Genomic DNA, 25020 nt, shown 5'->3' with positions numbered 1-25020 from the left:
TAGTCGCACGAGTTTCTCCGAGTGCTCACACTCGTTAGAACCACCGTGCACTAAGCATTGTTTTTTGAGTGGTGACACGTTTTTGCTGGATGACCAAACATATCAAAATTGAAAACATGATTACTATTCTTATAACTGAAATGTTCAATTATGATGACAATTATTAGCATACATTAAGTAAGGATGGTAGGCAATTCATTCCAAAAAATGTTTTTTTTTTGCTACAAAAATATTGCATTCAATGAAGATTATGTCCGTAGTATTAGTATTAAATTAGTAGTAAATGTGCTTAAAACATGGCACCAAAGTCACCCCCCCCCCCCCCTTCCTACAATAATTATCTTGGCGTCATAGCGATTTGATACAACTCTTTCTTCAGAGGAGCTAGGGGCATGCAAAAAGTAGTTATTTTGCTTTTGCAAATGAGATTTGTGGCCTGATAACTGGCTTTAGCTTTTAAAAACTTTCTATATTCACTGAAAATGTCATTGCTGACTATTGGCGGCAGCGTGCTTGTTTGCACATCAGCAATTTCTTTCATCCGAGTTCAAATTATCTAAAAAATTTTAATACAAACAGAGTTGTCATGTTCGCATGCAACACCAGAAGACAAGAATACCTAATTTCTCTTCAAACCCGAAGAAAGAGTGCAGATTCTGGGGAGGCCTGTATGCTACCGTGCTTCAACAATGTGGTCAAGCTGCACATACCAGGACGAGCCCCATGAAGATCACTGGTGCCTCGTTAAATTTCTCAACAAAAATCGAAAGAGAAGAGCTAGAGCAATTGCCAGGAAGGATTTTGCAAAGCAATGACTGGTAAATGATGTGGGAAATTATGTCCCTAATGAATTCTGGGCTTGATGGTTTACAACTGAACACTTAAATGCGATTTCTGGAAAACACTGTTTTTGCTGACTAAGGGAACATTATCTCTGCAACTAACATAAAATATGCAGTGCGTGATTTCGCCCGATTATTGAAACTTATCAAATGCATCTACTGAACTAAAACAATTGTTACTTTAAAGGGGTCCTGTGTCCGCGGACTGTGTTTCTTAATGAAAAAAACACAGTCCGCGGATAGCATATGCTGCTGTGAACATCTCGGCCAAATTTTGCACTAGTGCGCAGCGTGGGGCTCACAAATGGAGAATAGGGACACCTTTTTCTCAAAACACTCTCCTTTCAAGAGAAGCCTTATCTTTGCTCTTTTCACACTCGCATGTTTTTCCATATAGAAGATTCCCATACGCGGCTGCTATTGGCCAATCTATCAAGAAGGGTGTTTGGATCAGTGTGCGTCTTCGTACTGTTTATTTATTTATTTATTTATTTATTTACAAATACTGCCATCTTGCATAGCAGAAGTGTGTACAGATTACTACAAGCAAACATAAGACATAGAATACAGATTGTGCTGCAGTATACGTAACAAGAACAAAGAGTAATATACAATCATACAACATGGAAATGCTTAACGAACTCATCAAGAGGCAAGTCATGCACAGGGCCTTCTAGATTATTCCACTGCTCAATAGTGCTCGGAAAAAAAACAACTTAAAACAATCTACATATGACCTAAGAGCAACAATATTTAGTGGGTGGGTGCGTTGAATACATGGCTCAGTACGATTTACAACACAAAACGGGAGCATTTATGGATGAAGTTCATTGACCAATGTTATAAAGCAGGATAGTGCGCTCAATATTACGTCTGTAGGCTAGGCTAGGAAGTGACGACAGATTTGCGTGGGATGAAGGTGAGAAATGGTGGTAATATCTGCGACAAATTAAATTACAGTATAGACCACTTATAACGTAACCACCTATAGTGCAGGACCGGATATAGTACGGTCTTTTCAGACTCCCGTTAATTTTCCCATAGCACTCCATGTATACGCATACCGCTTACAGTGCAGCTGCGTGAGACGAAATACTGGTTATAATGCGGCTTCCGCAGAAAGATCTCGCCGACAAGGGCAATAGCGAGCACACTTCTCAACGAGGGGCACCCACCGATGGGGGAGGAGACCAACGAGGGCAATGCGGAGTAGGAGCATGAGACGTGGAGCATGGGTCCAAGAGCGATAAAATTGTCGCCGCGCGCCGTATGTGCGAGTGAAAGCCCGCGGGGGACGCGCGCGCCTTCACGGAGAGCGAACACACAACTGAGAGCAAACGCGACTTCCATCGCGCGAAAGGCCGTGGGGGTATGGGAGGGAGAGAGGGGGGGGGGGATGGCTGTGCTGCAGCACCAAATGCGTATCTTGCAACCGGGGCAAGGGGAACTGGTGACGTAATCTTCCACGTGAAAGGTGAAAGGAGCAAAGTGGGAAGGCAGCACGGGAGGGAGGGGGGGGCTTCTATTCTTCCAACAAATGCATTCGCGCCTGTGCCGGCTGTCGGTGTTGTCGCGCGCACCGTATCTTGAAAGCGATCTCCAACACGGCTCTGACCTTTGTATGCGCTGTGCTTACGCCGCTCAGTTTCCGTTAAAGCGATAGACCGCACGAACCTTCGCTTGCTGCGGCAGCCGCGTTTCCTCACGCCCGCATTTTGACAGTGGCTGTCTGCGGTCATTGAGTCTATTCATGTTTGCTTGTGCACGTTGACGCCATGCTTGTTAATTTAGTTAGTAAGCGAATGTGTCAAGTTTATGCAGCCGATAAAACTACTATCCCTACTCCTTATAGCTCTCTACTAATTTGCTATCACAATTGATGCTTCGCCTTTCGGGCGAAACTGAGACATTTTTTAATTATTACTTTGTCTGCTTCATGCGAAGATCGTGGGTACTTGGACATTAACCTTTCAACGTTCGTAAATTTAAACGAATGCAAAACTCCCAGTCGCACGCTTCGATTCTCGGATACGCGCAGCTGCTTGGTCTACATGTTTTTCATACGTGCAGGGCTTGAAAATTGGTTGTTTTGGTTATAGTGCGGTACCGCTTATAGTGCAGACATTGGTGACTCCGGCGACTTACGTTATAAGCGTAAAAACACAAGGCCCAGTACTGAGCCTTGGAGGACTCCTGAGATTAAATTGACATGAGATGACTGCGCATTATTAAAAGCTAGAAATAGAGTCCTTGTGTGCAAATAATCAGCTAGCCAATCTAGCAGTTTAACATCAGTAATAAATGATCTGAGCTTACAAAGGAGCTTGTTGTGACATTGTGTCAAACACAACTGGTGAAATGTTTATTGGCACAGTTTAATAAACAGGCTGAAGTAAGCGCTTGGCCGCGCCAGCCTGTGTAGGAATTAAACTTTGGCCACATGGCTTATCAGTGTCATAGACATTGGGTCCTGCAATTTATATTAGTTTTGAACACTCAACTAGCCCAGAACCACGTGGAACTTAAGGTCAGACCACACATACGCTTGCCAGCGCACGCTTTCTCCTGGCCGTTCCTGGCTAGATTTCTTGGCAGACTTCGCTTCCTGTTGAGCTATTGCATGTACAATTTGGATATGGCTACTATCCGTTGGTCAAACTGGTGCAGGACAAAGCTGGTCCACACCACATAACCCGGCCAGACTGGAGCACATGAGCGCAAGCGCACATTTCAGCCCTGTCGTGCACATAGTTAGCCACTGCAGTTGCATGTAGCTGCGCCTGCAGCGTAGTGCAGCGGCCGCCGTGGGGTGCCGCGACAACCCCGCCCATCGAGCTCCTGTGGCTTGCTGAGGACAACAGCATGATCTGATTGGTATCTGTGGGTGACATGACTCAAGGCCTGAGCACCAACAGCTGATGAACAGGTTCTCTGCTTCCCGAGTTGCACACCCTCGAGGTGTGTCTGCATCATGGTCTAAGCTCGTTACTGTCAGGAATCCTTTTAATGTGAGTCTGGAGTGCAGCATCCATTGCATAGTAGATGGGTGACTTCCGATGTACTTGCACGAGCAAACATGAAGGTGAAGTTTGTTCGACAATCTTAAATTGTGTGATTGTCGTAGAGGTAAGGGCGAAAGGAAATGTGCTACTTGTGTTACTTGGTGCGAGAATAGCTGTGCACTATCTGGTGCACTGTAGCACAGCAACGGCATGAGACACCGTGAACTCAACCATAAGCTGAGGGATAGCCTCTGAGCCACGAGGGTCTTGAATCCGGCAACATTGATGCCTTCAGGTAGCATATGTGGGTTTATTGACCAGTTGCCTTCACCGAAAAAGATCACGTACTCGTAACACCTGCGGCTAAAATGATGTTCCACATCTGCCGCCAAGGTTTGTGAGTGCTGGCTAACGCTCCTAGGGTTAGTTCTAGTAGCAAAACATAAATACCCCAGAAAGTGGATGGGAAAACGGCGCTGCAATAGCTCAATGGTAAGAGCATCGCGCGCGTAATGCGAAGACGTGGGATCATTCCCCACCTGTGGCAAGTTGTTTTTTCATCCACTTTAATTTCCATTATTTATCATTTCTTTATTTAAATTAGTGAGTACAAGTAATGTAATTTCCCCTATGTTGTCCTTGGTGTCTTTTTGTTGGCTTCCTATGATATGATTAATAAAATCAGGCCTCTCGGTTCCCTTTCTTCTTGTTCATATATATATATATATATATATATATTCTTTGTATTATTATATGCTATTTTTGATGCAGCTCTTTGTCCCCTTATCCATGACGTTTCAAGCAACCACTGTGACGCTCTTTTTTCTTCTTTTTTTGGTCATGCACTTCCTTTTGAACCGCAGCATTTGACTTCATTATTTTAGCGTGATTTGTTCATCCTTTGTATGTAACCCTCCCCTACTGTATTTCTTTTGGGCAAATGTAGATATTGAAATAAATAAATAAAAAAGAAGCCCAGCGGAGTGTTTCCAAATGATCACATTAGGAACAGCAACTCTAAGCTATGCGGAGGCATCGCCTCTCGAATGTTGTTGCTGGCGTCATTACATCTCCCTCTTCATCGGCCCATTCTCTGCCCCGAGCGCAGACATTTACTGCATTCAGCTATGAGCCAAGGAGGAAACAAAGGCATGAGTGGCGATTGTAGCACAGCCGCCGCTCAGCAGACTGCACCCGGAGCAGTTTGCTCGCCCTGGTGCCATTTTTTCACAGTACCTTTTTGTTCTACTTTGTGCACGACTTTTCATATTCATGAACATTCCACAGTATTAAAGCGTTTCAGGTGTTGCTGAATTCTGTATGTTGTGTACAGAATTATGTGCATAACGCGTAATGCTTCAAAAATTGAAGGCATTTTCTGATGGTGTTACTGAGGTGGACTTAGGTATGCACACTATTTTTTGCCCCAAAAATATAGCCATGCTTGCTTGAGTGGCAATTTCAGGTTGCAGTAAAGAAAGCATGCACACATGCTAACTTTCTTTACGTTTCATGCTTTTTCAGAAAAGCTCACACTGAAGATTCCATGGCAGTCATTATACAGTGCTACTTATTCTGCCACGGTGGAAGGCATCTACATGGTCATAGTTCCAAAGTCAGGTAAGTCCTCTGCTTCTACGCTCCATTCTCTGCACACACTAATTCAAAAGTTGAAGAATGTAAATCTTGATAGCTTGTCTTTCACGCGAGCGCTGATTTGGGCTAGTTGGTTGAACATTGACATATTGAATGAACAGCGCAGGCAAACACTGCTTACGCAAGACGACAGCCCGTGGGCTGACTATCAACTGGTGGTTTATTCAAGAGTATGGAAATATATACAGAAAAAAAAAAGGCAGGAAGCAACAAGGATAGACAGCATCAAGAAAACAACAAAAGCTGCGGGTTATGAGGCACCAAATGAGGCAAGCCCTACCGCTGGCTGGTTATCACAAATTACATCATGTGGGCAAACTGAAGGCACTTGTAAACAAAGAAAAACAAGAAAGGCAAGGATAACAGAAAACATTTGCAAACAACTACTAGTAACCGAAAAGACAACCAGAACAGAAGTAAAGGTGACAATGGTAAAGAAAGGAGCATGGCAAGTGACAATGTGCATAAATATTAATGCGGATGGTAGTTGTCAAGTTATAGGGTATCCTTGTCAGGTAGTAAAAGACTTGCGGAAGACTAACACACGCGGAACCTCTCTTTTGAATGATGCATGCTTCACTAATTTCATGTGCTCGCTGTTCGCAATATTTGTGAATTGCACAGGTCTTATCAAACGGAAGCGAACGCCTGCATGCGTTACCATGAAAAGCCAAGGTGCTGCCTGTTGTGACTCTTAGCGAGTTAGAATGTTCACGCAACCTGTCGTTTAAACACCTTCCAGTTTGCTCTGCATAGCTTTTTTCTACAGGCCAGGGGAATCTCATAAAGTCACATTCATCGTTTGAATTCGCAAATATTGGAAACAGCAGTGCATGAGATTTGGGGAGCGTCTATTCTTCAACAGAGAGGTTCCACATGCGTTAGTATGCAGGCTGTTTTACGGCATGACAAGGAGATCCTATCTCTTGGCAACTAGCATCCGTGTGAATATTTAAGCACGTTGTCACTCGCCATGCTTTTTTTACAATTGTCACCTTCACTTTTGTATTTGTTGTCTTTTTGGTTATGAGTCGTTTACATGTGTTGTCTGTTTTCCTTGTCTCTCTCTTTCTCTTTATTTTTGCTTGGTTCACAAGTGCCTTCAGTTTGCCCATGTGATTCAGTTTCTGATAGTTTCTGACTGGCCGTAACTTTTGCCTTATTTGGCGCCTGATAACTCGCAGGTTTTCTTTCTTTCTTTTTTTTGCATTGGCTATCTTCTTTGCCGTATATATTTTTTTCCGTATATATTTCTGTTCCTTCGACTAAACCACCTGATAGTTAGCTCCCGTGTTGTCGTCTTCCATAAGTCCTGTTTGTCCGCACTGTTTGTTCAGTATGTCTTCTTTCACATGTTGCCAGCATGTTTTAACCCTGTAATGCCCAAAGACAGTTCCATATTAAGAAAAATTAGAACAACTTGTTCACTTTATTTCTGGCCATGGAGAGCACATTTGTGCAAAGAAACTATGAAATGTTATTTGAGTTGTAACCTAATCAGTATGGTCATTGGTTTGCTGAACTATCTACAACTGGGGAAATCTCTCCAGCGTACCAAAATACCAGTTTCCCATGTCTAAATCAGAATTTTGAGGTATTAAAACAGCATAGCATATATTATATGTTGGGCATTACATGGTTAAGGGTGTTTGACCTATGGTTCTCATGCATGGCTATGTTGGGCTACTCAGTAAAAAAAAAGTGGTCAAAAGGTACTTTTTTTGGATCATGTGTGTAGGTCAGTGAAATTTTGCAGGGACCATTGCAGCATAAAAAGAAAACAATAAAGTATTACTAGATTTTGAATCGTCAATGGTGCGTGATTGTCTTTTTGCCTTTATCTATTTCTTTAGGAGTGAAATATGATGCGGCCAAAGAGCAGAAGCTTCAGCGGGAAGCCAAGCAACGGGAACTTGCTCGAATCGAGCTGGTGAAGCAGCAAGAGGCAGAGAGAGGTAATCAACCTTGTTCCCTGTTATTGCATACAGGTTACCTGTTTTCCTTTATGCATTGTGTTCTCCCACACCTTAAATGGTCACTAAAGGCAAAAATGAAGTCGAGTTGCTAGGTGCCCGAGGTGCTCCCCCCCCCCCCCCCAATTTCTGGCTACGTCCCTGCTCAAGTGGTCAAAAATAATCTGGAGCCCCGCACTATGGCATGGTGGTAGGGATAACAGACAGACAAAAGTGGCCCTCACAATCGGATCATGGTTTTGGCACATAGAACCCCAGAATTTAATTTAATTTTAATTTCATTTTGGTGTCATATGCACGCTGAAGTTGGTAGTATGTAGTACACCTGCCTGCAGGTAGTATTTTCTTGCAGGCAAAAAAGGAAAAAAAGAAGGGTAATGGTGAACCGACACTTCCTTGCGGTACACCAGTAATAGAAATTGCGCCAGCTTCCATTAACAGAAATATTCAAATGACTGTTGCCCTGTGGCACTCCTGATTTTTCACTTTGACATCATAATATTTTCCTCATAGCAAATTTTTATAATTTCTAATGCTCCTAGTGCCTCTGTCACAGTACTTTCATTTATCCTATTTAGCATCTTAGCCTTTCCTTCTATGTTAGTAGAGAAAGGAGCTGCGTAAGTACCGATATTCTACAGCACATTGCTGACTTTGTACATACGGCACTTTAGTTATAAAGAAAGAAAGCACATTAATCTGATAGCTCCTAGGCTAGCATTATTTCTGGATCTGCATCAGGAAATACAAGTAGGAAACCATTCTTTTCAAGTTATTGTATGTAAGGTGATTATAAAAGAAGATATATTACGTTGGCTGCAACCTGTAAACATTTGTTGTAAGCCTGTCTGTGAATCTATCATTGTAAACACTCATCTTGTTCACCGGTCGACAATGTGTACTCCTCACGCCCACTCGGAGCATTAAAGATAAGACACTTTCACAATGCCTGCGTGATAAGATTATCCAGGCTGACATCCCATGCAGCTGCCATTCGACTTCCTGCACGCCCTCCATGGAGGATGCCTCATTTGGCTAGTTTGATTTATCTGGTGGCGGTACTCGCTTTGTCACATTGAGGTCTATCGTGTGAGCTAAACTTGCACTATGCATTCTCAAGTTGAGACATAGGTTGAATGACTGCATAATTAAACAAGGTGTTTATATCTGTTTTCTTTTATAGAAAGTTAGGCTGAGGCATTCTGTTTTTACATGCAAAATGGTCAAAGTGCAGTTCCACACGGAATACACATAAATATCTGCTGTCAAGGCAGCTCGATTGACCATTACTTTGTTTCTGCTCAAGTATCCATCATTTGACATGATGGCAACTCTCGCTCGCTTGCTCACTCGCTTACTCAATCAATCAATCAATCAATCATTCTTCCTTCACTATAGGTTGGCTTTCACATTTTGGGCGCACCTTATGTAATGAACTTTTGCACATAGTACCTACATCTCTGCTGTGCATAGATTGTAACTATATGAACCAATTGTAGGTTTTGGAATCGTAGGTAGTATTTACTGTGCAGGTAAATAAACAGCAAATAATTTATTGGTCATTAAGTATTTGAAAAAGTTAGCATGGGAAAAAGCCTGCACAAGAAAGGCAACATTTTGCTGTTTCTAGCAACATGGCAGATAAAGGGCAGACGTTTGAGTAAAATTAATGGCTTTGTCCTTTTTATAAATGGACGAAATCTTATCAGTGCTTCAAAATACATAACCACAGGTTTATGAATGTTGGGAGCCATTTATAAGTAGCTATTGCCCTTAGGTATACAGGTACTCTTTCATGCAATAATATTAAATAATATATGTATTCTATTATGCTAGTAGATAGCTAGCCTCGATTATATGCATTCTGTGTAATAAGCCTCAACAAGTATTTTTCTGACTTTGTTTATGGTTGAATATGCAGACAAGCCCAAAGAGGAAAAGCAGGACACCTTCGTTGAGAAATTGGCGGCACAGATCATCAAGAACCTGCAGATCCGCATCCGCAACATCCACATCCGCTATGAAGACAATTTCACCATCCCCGAGCACCCATTTTCCTTTGGCATCACCCTGTACAACTTGTCCTTCGACACGACCAATGAGGAGTGGGAGCCGTGTGTCCTTGATGTGTCTGCCAGGATTGTGCACAAGGTGGGAGCAAAATCCATCCCTGGGAAGGTGTTAAAGGAGTACCAGTGTGACATTTTGGACTTGTCACCTATTTTTTTTTTTTTTTGAATGGTGATTGAAAATCCCAAGTTCTCTAACCCCTAAAAAACGCACCAGAAAACATCAGAGCACTCTAAGAAAGTTACTAGAATACTTGTTTCTATGATCTCAAGGTCGCAGTTTCGTTCTCGGCCGTGGAGGCCGCATTTTAGTAGGGGCGAAATGCAAAAATGCTTTTGTGCTCAGATGCATTTCCTGTTGTAGTGTTCTGCTTGCAGTAAAACAGGTGGATGGTAACTTCTTTTTTTCGGTGTTTTTCGACCTTGCAGATTACTATGGAGCTCTTATGATTAAATTCGCTTTTGCACAGTCATATGGTTAGGGTAATTTTCTGCCTGACGGTGGTAGCATTAGCAATTTAAAATGCTCATAGCCATTGTTATGGTACAGAGAAACTGGACGCACAAAAATGTCTAACCGAATGTTTCTGTAGATGCTTGTCGCATCTTGTAATTTTAACTGGCTATTCTATTTTCAACTTATGGCAGTGGAAGAAAGTATTACCCTAGAAGCAAAGACTACTGTTTTATAAACAATGCATGCTGAGAGAGCCAACGGTTGGGCCGTGGATTTGAAACTCAACTCGCGTGAGCCTTATTCTTATTTCATGCATTGTGCTCGCGGCTTGGGGACAATAGATGCAGCATATGTCCCCACCTGCCTGCTTCATTTGCGTTCTGTAGAACACCAACATGTCGGATAAATTTTTTTTTTAATGTGTAATTGCGTTGACACTATAAAAACTACAGAGGAGCAATGTCCCCTTTTCTTTCTTCACCCGGAAAGCAACTTCATTCTAATTTTCGATCCAGTTGGTTTTTAGGCATAAAGGACTTGAAGTACTGTATGGTACTCTTAATTGCGAGATTAATTTGAGGGATACCATCCCTTTCAGGCATGAATTATGGACAGTCTATAAATGTGTCACGTTTACAAAACTTTATTCCAAAGTGTTTGACATTCCATTGCAAGAAAGGCAGGGTGTTCAATTAAACTAAATCTCAATGATCGTTGCTTTTTCTTGGCCGCCACTCAGCAGAAGTGGCAAAAAAAAAAAGCCTTGTGCACAGATGTGGTTATCGAGCCTGAAGGGGTTACATTTATGCCGATTTTCTTCTCATGATCTGAGGGCCTGGTTTATGAGAAGGAAGCTTGCTGATGAATGAAAATAGGTTGGTGTGCATTTGGCAGGTGCAGTGTTCAGCAATTGAAACGCAATAAACAACCCTCATGGCAGCTGGCACTTTTTCTGCCACTGGTGAGTGCTGGGTGACTTCTCGGAGGCCAAACGCTGTCACAATGCATCATAAAGGCCCTTGCCTTCATTGTATGCCACAGTGCATCAGCTCGGTATCCGCAGCACCCATTGGTGGTAAAAAAAAAAAAAGCGCCTACTGCCCTGGGGGCTGATTATCATAGTTGAATCGCTGAGTGTTGTACTTCAAAGCCATTAACAGCAGGTTGCTGATATGCTTAAAAAAAGGTTGAAGTATATTCTGGCTAATACTTCTGTATGGGACTGAAACTAGAGTGTTAAGGAAAAAATTCACCAACGCTTACAATACTCCCTAATGTAAAATTTTAGCGCAGCTTTATACGGGTGTTTCCATTTCGTGATAAATTGGCTGGTGCGGACAAACTGTCTCGTGCGGCACGTTGCAAAAGCAGCGAACTGTGGCGCAACTGCCTCGCTAATCTGGAGATCGCGAGAGCCAGAACGTGGGTGACGCGTGGGCACAATTCACAGCAGCCGCCGCAGACAGACCTTCGAGACTATGCACGCAGCTCTGGTGCCATCTCGTAGCCATTGTCGCCGCAGTACGCTTCTCAAGTTTTCGCCATACCCTTCTCCTCTGCTTTCCTCCTCGCGTCTTTCATCCCCCGCTGTGCTCCGCGCTCACTCTTTCATTCCCCGCTGCGCTCCACGCTCGCTCTTTCATCCTTCGTTTGCTTGCTGACGCTCGCCGCAGGAACGGGCACCTAAGAGCTGTGCCATAAAACTGGAACGGTTGTTAAGGATTATGTAGTGAGCAATATAGAATAGAAATTGATATTAGGCAACAGGAAGATGACAGTGTAGATATGAGCAAACAAGGGTAGCTGACGCATTAGAATGGATTAAAAGGAGTGCTGTTGGTACGGTTATCTGATGTGTAGAACAGATAACCGGTGGCATATTAGAGCCACAGGATGGATGCCTAGGGTAGGGAAACAGTCAAGGGTGGCAAGAGATGGGATGTAGGGATAAGCGTAAAAAAAAAAAAATGTCTGCATACACTCTTGAAACTGATAGCACATTTTGGGGCTTGTCTTGTCACACGGCGACAATCGTCATCTGTCTTGCGTGCCCGGTACTTCCAAGTCATGAATGGCATGCGGCATCATCAGTGTGACAGAGCATTCTCGACAGGAAAGTAGCCAGCGCACTGTTTTCAACAAAGGAAACACAAGCACGGCAGATGACAATTATTGTTGTGGGACAAGATAAGCCCCAAAGGGTGCAAACTTTTTTAAGAGTGCAGGATGAAGTCTGTCGTTGCAGCACAGGGTAATTGGAGATCAGTGGGAGATGGCTTTTTCTTGCTGTGAGCTTTAATGGGCTGTGGATGAGGAGCACAACAACTGCACTGCAAATGCTTCACATCAAGAGTTAGCATAGGCTGGAACCATAGGTCGGCAAACTCATAAGTCGACTCACTCAGGCTTAGACCAACCCCTGAGTCTGAATTTGAGTAAGCCTGGCCGACTAGAAATTTGGGGAAGGTAGTTCGAGTGAGCCCTAGGCTAAAGGAAAATTTGGGAGTGAGGTTGAGACAGTCTGGTTTAATTTGCCGACCAATGGCTTAGCCCACTAGCTCTTTCCATAATCTTCAGCATTTTCCCTCCATTTTTTTAACCAGCCTTCTGTTGCTGCCAACCGTAGCATTCTTATGTGATCAATTCCTCTGTGAACAATTCCTCCAATCATTCCTCTGTGATAAATAAAGTTGGCTTGCAATATTTCAGGCTCAAATAATTCAGAATTACCATTAATTCAAACAAACCACAGGCTTTTTGCTGGTTCTCTATATTTTTCATGCACATTGAAGCCATTTAAAACTACCGCATTTTCTGGTGTATAAGTCTTGTTTTGTTTGTTTTTTTCTGAATTTTTCGTCGGTGCGTCTTATAGAACAGTGCAACTTATTTAAGGCCTTTTTTTTTCCGGAAAAACTGTCATCAAAATCGAATTGGATGCTATGGCCATGCGAAACACGCTGGGTTGACATTATCTGGCAGTTGCTATGGCTTGTGTGCATGCTATGGAGGTACCGGGTTCTTCTCGTGATCGAGTTGCCGAGCACTGTGCGAGAAGGATGGAACAGCAATGCAAGCGGCAGCAAGCCGACTGCGAAGTCAACCAACCCCGAAGTGATTGCATCTGCAGGTCGCTTTCAAGATTTGGCAGTGCGCCGCTGTGCAAACTACAGAGTTGCTACAAGAGTACAAGCCACCCCCCTCCCTCCCACGCTGCCTTCCTGCTTTCCTCCCTTGTGCGCGATTCAGCTCACCATCGCACGCTTCCACTCGCATATACAGCATACGGTGTGCGGGGACGATGTTATCACCCTTGGACTTTATACGGAACATCGTGGCGACCACTACAGCAGAAATTAGCCAGGAGTGTCTATATCATTGCTATCACAATTATATAGGAATGGGACCCATATGCTTGCGTGTGACTCGCGTTCACCAAGTGAAACGTCACCGTAATTTTTTAAAATCGCTACTGTATGAACAGGTGCGCCTTATACACCGATACAACTTACATAGTCTTTTTCGGGAAAACTGCCGTTTTGAGAGGAGTGCGACTTGTACAAAGGTGCGACTTATAGACTGGAAAATACGGTAAGCTTTTGGTTAATTCTGTTAATTCAGACTTCTTGGCCTTCTTGGCATTTCAGAGCAGAGCAGCACGGCCAAGAACAGCTGATGACAGCAAATCATTCATAAAGCATCACTAGCCAAATTTGCCAGTGTTTCATGTTCAGGCTTCCGTGTGTGTTGACGAGGACCACCACGAGGTGGCAGCACAAACCCAACCGTATGTTTGAGAATGTCATATCCCAAACATGTGGGTCAAGCTTCCTTTTAACAGTGGACCGCACTGTACAGTCAGCATCAAAAGTTTACAAATGTGGGAACTGATAAAAGAACTGAATATTTCCATAGCCTAGTTATACAGCCTGGTATTTGTACTTCCAGTCTGTACTGGAAGACGGGAACAACATAGTGTTGTACTAGCTACGGTCACAAACTACTTAAATTGTAATTTTCTCACATCCCACGATTCATTGGTTGATCCCACGATTGTTTGACACCTCGTGCACTACTCTCAGGGACTCTCTGTTTCCTCTTTCATAAGGTATCCACTAGCTTCAAATTATTATACGGTTCTGTTTATGATTGCGCAGAAGGAAGTTTAAAATTGCTTTACGCGTATATATTTGTCCCCACAAAATCTTATAATTCAGTTTTGATCCATGCTTTATCCAACTTCTGGTCTTTCTATTTTCTGATAATTCAAACAAAAATTTATGCTTTTTAAGATCTAACTGACCTGAGTTGCCGTAATGACGCACAATTGTGATTAGTGTTTTTGTCTGCTTAGGTGTCCTTTAAGCCAGAGAGTGTTTTAGGAAATAAAACACAAAGCAATGGGTACTTCGTGTATTCTATACACAGGCTCATTTACCTGAAGGTGTGGTTCTGCTCAGAATATATTTTTATAATGCTCACAGTTTTCTGTGGAACACAATATTCACATTTGCTTTGCAAATCAGATGAGAAAAGTAAGAAAAATTGCTTTCCTTTATAAGTGCACATATGGTGCCTCTGATAGGCAGCATATGTAGAGAAGCTTATGTTTTGAAATTTTGCTTGTGGCTTCTCACTATGGTCAATGCCTATTAGCAAGGTTAATATGCGACCTTCTCTGTTTCAGCTGGTTGATGTCAGCAGCTTTGGCTTGTATTGGAACCCAGACTGCAAGCTTTTCATGGAACAGGAGCAGTCAAAGATAAAGGTAGTACATTGCACAGTGTTTGTTGTCGCTGTAGCTGACATTTGTGTGGTTATTTGTAGCCGCTGCTTCAAGAGAAGATCAGTAATGAAGCTGTCAGGCCTGCTGATGTTTCATACAGTAAGTACAGCTCTCTTAGCATCTTCCTTGTTCACCCAGGGTAAATAGACGATTTGTCAATATATTTTAGTTGTGCAATGAAGTTCACCTTGACTGAACTAATGAATGCATAGTGAGTAAATAAACTTTATTAGTGCATGGTTGCTACATATGTTAGAAAGTAGGCTTAGAAAACCAGATGCCTTTTTTTATATGCTACCTGACCAGAAAAATTTTAGCCGAACCCTTCTTCACTATTTGAAAATAGGCTTGTAGCAATGTTCCATGTCATAGTCACGCTTACTACTTGCAGCAATGTCTCTGAATGAGTAACTGCCTTTAAGAGAAAGCTTTTTCTTGCGGCCGGCCAACTTCCATTTCTCTATTCACATATACACATGAGAGTTATTATCTGGCTTGGCACGTTTTTATTACTTGTCATTACTGCCTCAATGTGTGACATGTGTATGCAATGTGCAAGGGCTTGTTTAAATCATAGCTGCAATGTGCAGTTACTTTGCTGAGTTGTGATAAAAATACAGTCGATTATCATTAATTTGACTCTGACAGGACGGACAGAATTGATCGAAATATCCAGTGGGTGGAATTAAACAAGATGCAAATCAAATGCGGAAACACACCGCTGATTCATTTAGCAATACTTGCCTCAATCTGACACATCCCAAAATTAAATGTGCGCCCACTTTCTATGTGCCCAAAATTGAAAACTAGCGTAGAAATGACAACAAAGTTCCTAAAAAAAAAAGTATACGAATTTAACGCGCGCCTGATTTCTTGGCAAGAAAAATCGGCAAGGGTCTAATATGTGTTTCACAGTGGCAGCTAGTTTCCTAAACTCAAATTTCTTGCACTGTTTTAAAGTAAGCACTAGAGATTTGATGTGTTTTTGCATTCATTGTCCCCTAAGCTCTGCTGAGACAGATGCTGTTACTAAAGGGGTCACTATTAGGGTCACCATAGGTGTCAGGTGCGTTCGTGTTGACTCTGTCAAGTTCAAATTATCTGGTGTAGGCCAATTTTAGGATCAAAATAACGAAAGTTTGGGTCCATAAAAATGCATGGGTGCTTGCCGAGTCCTTCGGTTATGGTTAAACTAACCGAAAGACTGAAGTAACTGGAGTCGAATTAATGGAAGTCTACTGTACATGGTCGTCAATGGTCAAATATGTGGTTTTCAAGTACACCAGGAAATTAAATAAATTTGTTGATCCTGGGTTCGTTGTATTGAGGTCCAACTGTTCCAAAGGTCACTGAACTGAAAAGTCCAGACTTAAGCTTCTTTTTGGCATGGGTTGACTGTGTTCCATGTTGTATTCTAACATCGCTTGCAACAATCATTAGACCTTTTGTGTTCTCTGACAGTCTTGAGGTTGTATTGGGCATGAATTAATCACAATGCATCTTCTAGTGCTCGGTCCGATTTCCTCGCTTGCCAAGTTGACCATGGATACAAAGCCGGAGATCAATAACTACAGCACCACAGGGATGGTTTTGGACATTCTTGTTGCAGAGATCAGCATTGGCATCAGCAAACGCCAGGTTTGGTGTCTTCTTTATGGCCAACAATACTTTTGCATGAATACGATCTTGGACTGTGTTGTACAGTGTAGACCGCTTATAACGTAAGTCGCCGGAGTCGCGAATATCCGCACTATAAGCGGTACCGCACTATAACCAAAGCAACAATTTTCAAGGCCCGCACATATGCAAAACATGTGCACCGAGCCGCCACGCGCATGCGACAGTCAAGGAATGCGGCTAGAATGTTTGTATTCAATTTACAGTCAAATCTCGTTAATTTGAACCAAATCATGCGGCGGCGCCTCGGACAAGCATTGCTCCGGCACCGCCATAGAGTAAAAGCTTAGGAGAGACCCCTCAAGGCTCAGTGTCGCACGCGAACAAAAAAAAAAAAAGAAAAAAAAAAGTGTGGCGGAAATTTCACCCTCTCTCAAATGGAGAGGTCGCCGATTCTGCGTTGCGCCGGAACAAGCGTGTACGTGCCGACGTCTCAGCCACGCTACTGTAGCCACACGTAGAAAATGGCAGTGAACCCTTCTTTCTCCTTTATGCTTCCTCTACTTTCTAGTCACGGGTTGACCTTGCACGCTGCAGCTACGACGCAGAGGGAAGCAGCAGCGCCGTCCCAGGCCAGCCAACGGAACTTCCCACGCCGGCAAACGCCGCTTCCCGATAACGGCAGAAAACGAAACTTCGGGGAGCTGGCACCAGGCCGGCTGGAGCAGCGGTGCGCTGCAAGGCGGCGGGCGCGCACGGTGACAGTCGAAAGTGAGGGAGCTACGAGGGAGGGCAAGGGGAGCCACTGAAGCGGCGGAGTTGCCGAGGCGAAATCCGCTTTCCTGCCGCCCTCCTCCCTTACATTCCACGGTCTCCGCTGTGCGCTCTTCGCCGTGCTGTGCCGGCGCGGCCCGCTCCCTGAAGTTTCGTTTACTGCCGTTATCGTGAAGGGAGCGTTGGATGGCGTTGGCAGTTTTGCGGCCCTTGCTCGCTATGCGCGCCGTGATATTTCACGACTCGCACTCAAGATTCTGGTTTCAGCCTCACTGGCTGTTTGTTTGCACCATGTGCCCTTCTCCTCCACTTCATCTCTCTTTCTTCCTCGAGCACTCCTTGGAGCGCCCATTTGAGAGGAGCGTTCACAGTTTCCGCTGACTTTCGTACTCCCAGGCAGCCGCACTGTAACTGGTATTTCGTTTCCCGCAACTGCACTATAAGCGATACGTGTATACACGGACTGCTATGGGAAAATTAATGGGAGTCTGAAAATACCGCACTATATCCGGTCCTGCACTATAAGCGGTTACGTTATAAGTGGTCTATATTGTAACTCCTTGAAAAAAAAATTCTTTACCTGCTTGCTTGTCCTCAAATTTCACTATGTTTGCACTTAACGAAGGTTCAGGGGTAGTAGTAGAGCTACTGTTCTGTTGCCCTATGGCCATGTTTCTTTTGATCATGTCATGCCATTAGAAAACTGTCTACCTCGCTGTGCATTGCAGTTTCAAGACATGCTGGCACTTTCGGATTCCGTCAACCGAATGACACTTGCTGCCCACTACAGGAAGTACAGGCCTGATGTCCCAGTGCACAACAATGCTAAAAGATGGTAGGCAGTATATTAGTGACCTTGTGAATGTTATTATTTTTTATTTGTTCATGCAGTATTAGTACAGGACGAGGTTCCATAGTTACAAAGCTGTCAGGAGGACCTCTTAAAGGTAATTAACAATATATAGTGTAATCTCGTTGACATGATCTTCACGGGAACCATAAAATAAAGCGTATCGCCCGAAAATAGTATTATTTAACGTACGAGGGCGCGAGAATGCGACGCTATCGTGTACTGACGTTGAGTACGCTCTCTTAGAGGGACACATGCAAAGGTCCAGTCGAATCGGGCTCGCGGTTTTGTTTTTGGCCGCTTGAGGAAGAGGAAGCAGGTTACTTTTCGTGTGTCCGTTAAAAAAATGGAAAAAGAGCAATACTCGTCGGTGATTCGATTCTTGTTTTTGGAAGGGAAATCGCGCAGCGAAATTAAAGAGCAACTGGATGCCGTCTACGGTGAGTCTTCTCCTTCGATGGCAACCGTCAAAAATTGGTTCAACGAGTTTAAACAGTGGTCGCACGTCGGTTTTTGATGAGCCTCGCCCAGGGGCCCCGCAAACGGCTACCACGGCCGATAACGTGGCAAAAATCCACGACCTCGTATTGGCAGACCGCCGACTGAAGGTGCGCGAGATAGCTGAGACAGTAGGCATCTCAAAAGACCGCGTGGGTCATATCCTGCATGAAATTTTGGGCATGAGAAAGCTGTTGGCGTGATGGGTGCCGCGTTTGCTCACTCTGGACAACAAGTGCGTCCGTGAGACCGACTTCAGAGCAGTGTTTGAAGCTGTTTAAGCGTAATCCGAAGGAGTTCCTGCGTCGTTTTGTGACCGTCGACGAAACATGGATCCACTGGTACACACCAGAGACCAAAGAACAGTCGAAACAGTAGACTGCACCCGGAGAACCTGCTCCGAAGAAGGCGAAGACTGTCGCATCGCCTGGAATGGTGATGGCCACCATTTTCTGGGATTCTCAAGGTGTGATTCTTCGTCGACTACCTTGAGAAGGGCAAAACGGTGATGGGACCCTACTACGCCGAATTACTGGGCTGATTCGACGCCGAATTGCGAAAAAAGATGGCCACATTTGGTGAAGAAAAAGGTGCTCTTCCACCATGACAACTCGCCAGCTCACACCTGCACCGTCGCCACGGCCAAGTTGGTCGAACTGGGCTACGAAGTGGTGCCCCATCCAGCGTATTCTCCAGATTTGGCCCCGAGTGATTTCTTCTTGTTTACCAACTTGAAAAAGTCACTCGCCGGACAAAAATTTGAGTCGGATGAAAAAGTTATAGACTGCCACAGAAGCCTACTTTGCAGCTCAGGTGAAAACATATTTTTCTGACGGGATCAAGAAGTTGGAGGATCGCTGGGTCAAGTGTATAGAGTTCAAAGGGGACTATGTTGAGAAATAAATCGACACCATTCCAAAATTTCGTTTTTCTTTTGAAGGCTAAGTACTTATTGGACCGCCCTCGTATTATCCAACCAAATTGTATTTTCGGGGAAAAAAATGTATCATCCCGAAAAATGTATTGCGCAGAATCATATCAATGAGGTTCCACTGTACTAGTAATTAGTGCATTACAGTAAAACCTACAGTAATACGTAGTACATTACAGTAATACGTAGTTGGCGGGGAACATGGAATCAAGTATGCACTAAGTGATGTATTAACTAACTGACAATGGTAGATAGCGGCTATAGACTTACCGGCCATACAAACCATGTTCATTCTCACTTAAACGCAAAAGCAGACAAGTTTTGCAGACAAGATCTGATTTTCACTTGCCGGTGTGGCAGCTTTGCAGCGATGACGGCATCCTCAAACTCTGCAAGGCCACGAGCTAGTTTCTCCATCAAGCCCCACTTATCTGCGAATGCCCTCATGACGGTCAATGAATGCGCTAGTCACGTCAGATACGGAAGGGCCATCATCCACTTTGTCATCCATGATGATGATATGGAAGCGATAGAAGCCTGTAGGAGCAGAAAACCTGCCATGGCTAACATGTTTTGATGTCACTATCGGTGGCGACTGCAGTCCGTGCAGCATTATTTTGCTGTCTATGGTCTGTGTGCACGACATACACGATTGTACGCGGTGAGAAGTTAAGTAAATACTAGGCACTAACCGTGTTACGTGCATATAAACGACTGCGACTGAAGTTCTCAGCCAGTACATTAGATTCAATAGCGACAGGACGGGGGATTCATTGCGACTATATTCAAACCGGAATGATTTATTTAGTGGGTACATATTAACGAGGCTTTACTGTATTGGCAACATTGCAACTTCTCTGTACATTTGCTGCAACATGCAGCAGCTTTCTTTGCTTTAACCCTTTGTATGACAATGTGACATGTGCGTGAAAATGCTTCTCAGCAGCAAAGGGGTGTATTTATATAATTTGTTTGATGCTGCCTTCTATATAAACGTTTCAACACTTCATGTGAGAATAGTTCTGGGAATGGGTACTAACTGGCAACAAGCGTGCAAAATCTGGAAAAATTGTTCATTGTTGGAATGCTTCCCGAATTTGGACCTGATTTTCTTGCGAGAAAAATTACGTGATACTTCTCAACTTCTCGACATGCCTGATAAGTTATTCCTCTTTTCTGCATTTGCATTTACACCTTTAGCTCACAGCAAGCACCCATTTTTGTATCGTGAGGTGACAGCTAGTCTGCAAAACTTGCACTTGTGAATGAATGCATGTGCCAAACCATGCACATGCAAAAAGGCACTGATGCTGTTGGTGTTTGATGCTCTGGTGAAAGCTCCGCGCAAACAGTTCGTTCATGGCATCCTCTGTGTCAATTTGTCCGTCAGTGCTTTGGTTTGTTTTACTAGGGAAGTGGTTACATGTAATTTTTCATTGAGACCCTCGAAGATCAGTTGGGCAAGTAATACCCCTTTCACACAGCACATATAATGTCATTCGCAGTGAATGAGATTACTGTGTCAATGCCATTTTTGTTGCTTCTACACGGGCATAGTGAATGACATTCAGAGCTAATGGTATTCACCCATTGAATTAGTTTCCCCGAACTCATGCACGCACTACTTGTGTAATCTCGAGACAGGGGCTTGGCAAAAAATTACAAAATCGATAAGTTAAAACAAAATGTAATATATTTTCAAATATCCTTCAATGTTTACCATTGTATTGCTAACAATATAGTGAAAATATGTGAACAAGAAGCCTGATTTGTAAGGTTTCGTTGTCATAGCAGCCTGCCGATAAACATTGCCATCAATTGCGAATGCCATTCTGTTTACCCGTGTAGACTGGGAACGCAAGACCGCAACGACATTCGATATGAATGTCATTTACTGCAAATGACATTACATGTGCCGTGCGACAGGGGTATTAGTCCCACTTCTTGAAAAAGCCATGTATTGTCAGTGGTACAAAAATTCCCACTTTTTAAAACTAAAAACTTGTACAAAAGTGTAATAAGTTGCAAACTACTTCTATACACCTCATTTACTTGTACCACACTAAAGATCTCTAGAGTGTTTTGTTCACAAGGGGAGTGGTCAGAAATAATTTTGGATCGAGATGGGACATATACGACTATTTAGTGTCAGTGGGACAAATATGTCTTACTTTTGAAAGATAAATAGCTTGGTGTAGAGAAGGGAAATTTGTTGTAAACTATTTTCTAAGCACCTCATTTATTCCTGCCATGCAAAAAATTTATGCCAATATATGCCATCAAAGCTTAATCCAGGGCACCTACATTGTGTGCGGGTTCATCGGCTCTTTCTAGCATGTAGGCACCATACTTACCACATGTTTCCTCATTCCTGCACCGATTCTGCACTGCGGTGACCATCTTAATTGCAGCAAAATTTCATCCAAATAGATGCGGTGGTTGCCACTGAAAAAAAAAAAAAATGTGTGAAGCAGAGTGTTTTAGGTTTTCATGCGTATTCAACTAGGGAGGATAATAGCAGTAGTTCCCTTCTGAAATGGGTCAGCCTCATGACTGTATGCACACTACTGTAGTGCACTGTTGAAACAGTTTGTAAGAAATTGAACACTTTGAGCTCAGAAAACAAATTATTTCCTTTAATTGTGTTATAATTTAAAAGTAGGGGTGTGCGAATATCAAAATTTTCGAATACGAATCAAATACAAATACTTAGCTTTGAATATGAAATCAAATATCGAATAATGATAGGCACATGCATTTATTAGCAAATTCGGTTAATTTGTCATGTTTCAACATTGAAATTACATTGTGAAGGTTAAAAAAACTAGACTAGTAAGCTGTTATACTAAAACAAGTTAAGGGCCGCACAACGAGCGATGGAACAAAAAATGTTAGGCCTAACATTAAGGGACAGGAAGAAAGCAATGTGGATCAGAGAGTAAACATGGATAGAAGATATTCTAATTGACACCCTGTGCCTTATTATACCACATCAAATGCCTGTACACTAGGAGGCATTTGACCCTGTGCCAGTCGTCAGTCATCACACTTGCTGTCAAGCAATAAGCTCAGAATGAAGGGTGGCGCTGGCACTGCAAAAAATAAAGTCGCAGCTTCGCCCAAAAGACGAAGCATCGATTGCGTAGCAAATTAGTGTACAGCTCTACAAAGTAAAGATAGTAGCTTTATTGGCCGTGTAAACTTGTAAACATAGGCACACCAACTAAATTAACAAGCATGCTGTGTCACGCGTGCACAACCAAACATGAACGCATCTCACTACCGCGGAAACTCGCTGTCAAAACAGTGGAGTCAGTCAGCGTGGCAGCATCAGCGAGCGAATTGAGCTTCGTGCCGGCGCTCGCATCAACGCTATCTTAGCCGCGAAAACACAGGGAGGGCGGACTCTGCTCCCGCAGCAGAAGGCTTTCAAGATACAGCCGCGCGGGTGGGCGCTCGCGGCGCAGAACGCCCCCCCCCCCCCCCCCTCCCACCGTAGCCTTCCGGCATGGCGGGGGCACGCGCCTGCAGTAAAGCGCGGCCCCTCCACCTCCCTACCCTCCCTCCAGAGCGTTGTGCCCGACTGGAAGACTGCGCGCTTCCTTCCCGCATCCCGGCCTTGCGTACGTGAGCTGGGATTGACAACTCACCATCGCATGCTTTCACTCGCACATAGAGCGTACAGCGCGCGGCGATGATTTTATTGCCCGTGGACTGTATACTGAACCTTACAGTGACGACGACAGCAGAAATGCGCCTGGAGTGTCCATATAATTTCTATCGCAATAAATGTAAAAGATGCACCCTCGCTGTCCACAAACCCGTGCCCCTTGCTACTGAGAGGCTGGCTTTCCCGCAAATTTTAGACTTTTAGTGGCTAAGTGTTCTTTACAGGCGAAATTTTGCGAGCAGCACGAAATCATCGCAAAGTTCACCACAAGATCGCCCCAGTATTCTTTGAATAGATAGAAACAAATGCTAAGAACCGTGTTTGCTCCCGCACAGCCAGCAGTAAATTTCATTTAATTCGAATATACGATACGACCAAATATTCGAACATTATCGGATATCTGTTTTTCGAATTGAATACAAATATTAAACATATAATATTTGATAATATTCGAACTTTTAGAATATTTGCACACCCCTATTTAAAAGCCTATACATTTCAAGAACAAGAATATGCAACATAGAACAGCACCCGGTGGACATAATTCAGTATGAATCTCAAGAAAACACATCTGCTCCACATGAGACAGCCTAGTAAACAGCATCAGGTGCACAAAACGTCACAGTGAAACCTTGGGATCCGGGCCACGGCTGCCTCATTTCGATAAGGGCGAAATGCGAAACCACCGGTGTACTTAGATTTACGTGCGCGTTAAAGAACACCAGGTGGTTCAAATTATTCCGGAGCCCTCCACTACGGCATGCCTCATAATCAAATCGGGGTTTTGGCACGTAACATCCCATAATTTAATTTTATTTTAACAGTGAAACCTTGATTTAAAAAAGCTTGATGTTACTAAATTTTTTATTTAACAAAGTGCCTATGATTCCCTTAGACATACTATAGAGCGCCATGCGTTGCAAAGCTCAAACCAATGAAGTTGATTTAACAATACGATCGATTTAACAAAGTTCTGTGGGGGAAAATTATGGGTAAAAAATTAACCGGTGATTACAATACTCCCTAATGCGAAATTTGAGCACAGCTCTATACGTGTTTTCATTTCACAATTTATTGGCTGGCACGGACAATCTGTCTCGTGCGGCACGTTGCAGACGGAATGAAGCGCTGCAAAACTAATACTAGCACTCAAGCACAATGATAGCGGTGAGTAGAGTCGGCGATCGTTGAAAATTTGATCTGCGGGTCAAGTGCTCGGCTTTTATGCATGACTCGTCGAAGGTTCCAGAGTAATCGCTGGTGCCCGCGTGGGTTCCAGAAAGCACTACATAATTCACGTCACGCATACAATCAGATTACAAAAAGCTTTCGTGACAACAGCCAATGGATCGAACTATCGATAACATTTGAGAAACTTATGATACATGCAGGCGCGTCGTGTGTCGAGGGACAACGTTTAGCATTTGTTAGTCGATGAAACACAGTGACCGAAGAAAGATAAAGTGAACAGACGTGCCGTACTCTGGCGCCATCTTATAGTGATCATCGGCACTACGCTTTTCTTTTTCATCCTTCGCTTTTGTGCTTGTTCTCTCGGTTATGCCGCCGACGCTCGCCACAGGAACGGCCCAAGAGCTGCACTCTAAAAGCTCACCACAAGAAACCTGTTGTGTTCAAAATGCCTTGACATGTGTGAATATGTCACTGCAATCAACGCATTACGATGATGGTTCAAGGCGGGCTGATTTCTTTTTATGAAACTGCTCATTGCAGTGTCTCATCATTGCATTCCATTCCAAATGGAGCTAGCTGCTCGGTCAGGGCTAAGTCGAGACGTGTGCTGTCTTAGAGCGGCCTTAGTCTGCAATTCCTTAATCCTGTGGAGTCCATGCTTTCAAAACCTACATTTTTTTTTCACTCTCAATATAAATATT

The 25020-nt window shown here is 43.5% G+C and overlaps 1 protein-coding gene across 3 annotated transcripts in view; it reads left to right on the top strand.

The window, feature by feature from the left end:
- The window catches only part of LOC119455562 (intermembrane lipid transfer protein Vps13-like), a 217944-nt gene that overhangs the window by 5346 nt on the left and 187578 nt on the right, over positions 1-25020 (top strand). For all 3 annotated transcript variants that reach the window (XR_007467503.1, XM_037716962.2, XM_037716961.2), the window contains exons 3-9: positions 5369-5464; positions 7354-7455; positions 9395-9624; positions 14687-14767; positions 14827-14884; positions 16293-16423; positions 17905-18011. Coding sequence is in view for 2 of the 3 variants with exons in the window: in XM_037716962.2 (XP_037572890.1) it covers positions 5369-5464; positions 7354-7455; positions 9395-9624; positions 14687-14767; positions 14827-14884; positions 16293-16423; positions 17905-18011 (805 nt within the window). In the remaining variant the exon portion in view is untranslated. The remainder of the gene's footprint in view (positions 1-5368; positions 5465-7353; positions 7456-9394; positions 9625-14686; positions 14768-14826; positions 14885-16292; positions 16424-17904; positions 18012-25020) is intronic.

Source organism: Dermacentor silvarum, chromosome 6 (assembly GCF_013339745.2).
Source record: "Dermacentor silvarum isolate Dsil-2018 chromosome 6, BIME_Dsil_1.4, whole genome shotgun sequence".
NCBI lineage: Eukaryota > Metazoa > Arthropoda > Arachnida > Ixodida > Ixodidae > Dermacentor > Dermacentor silvarum.
Note: the sequence above shows the minus strand (reverse complement) of the source record. Positions and strands in the feature narration are given on the sequence as shown.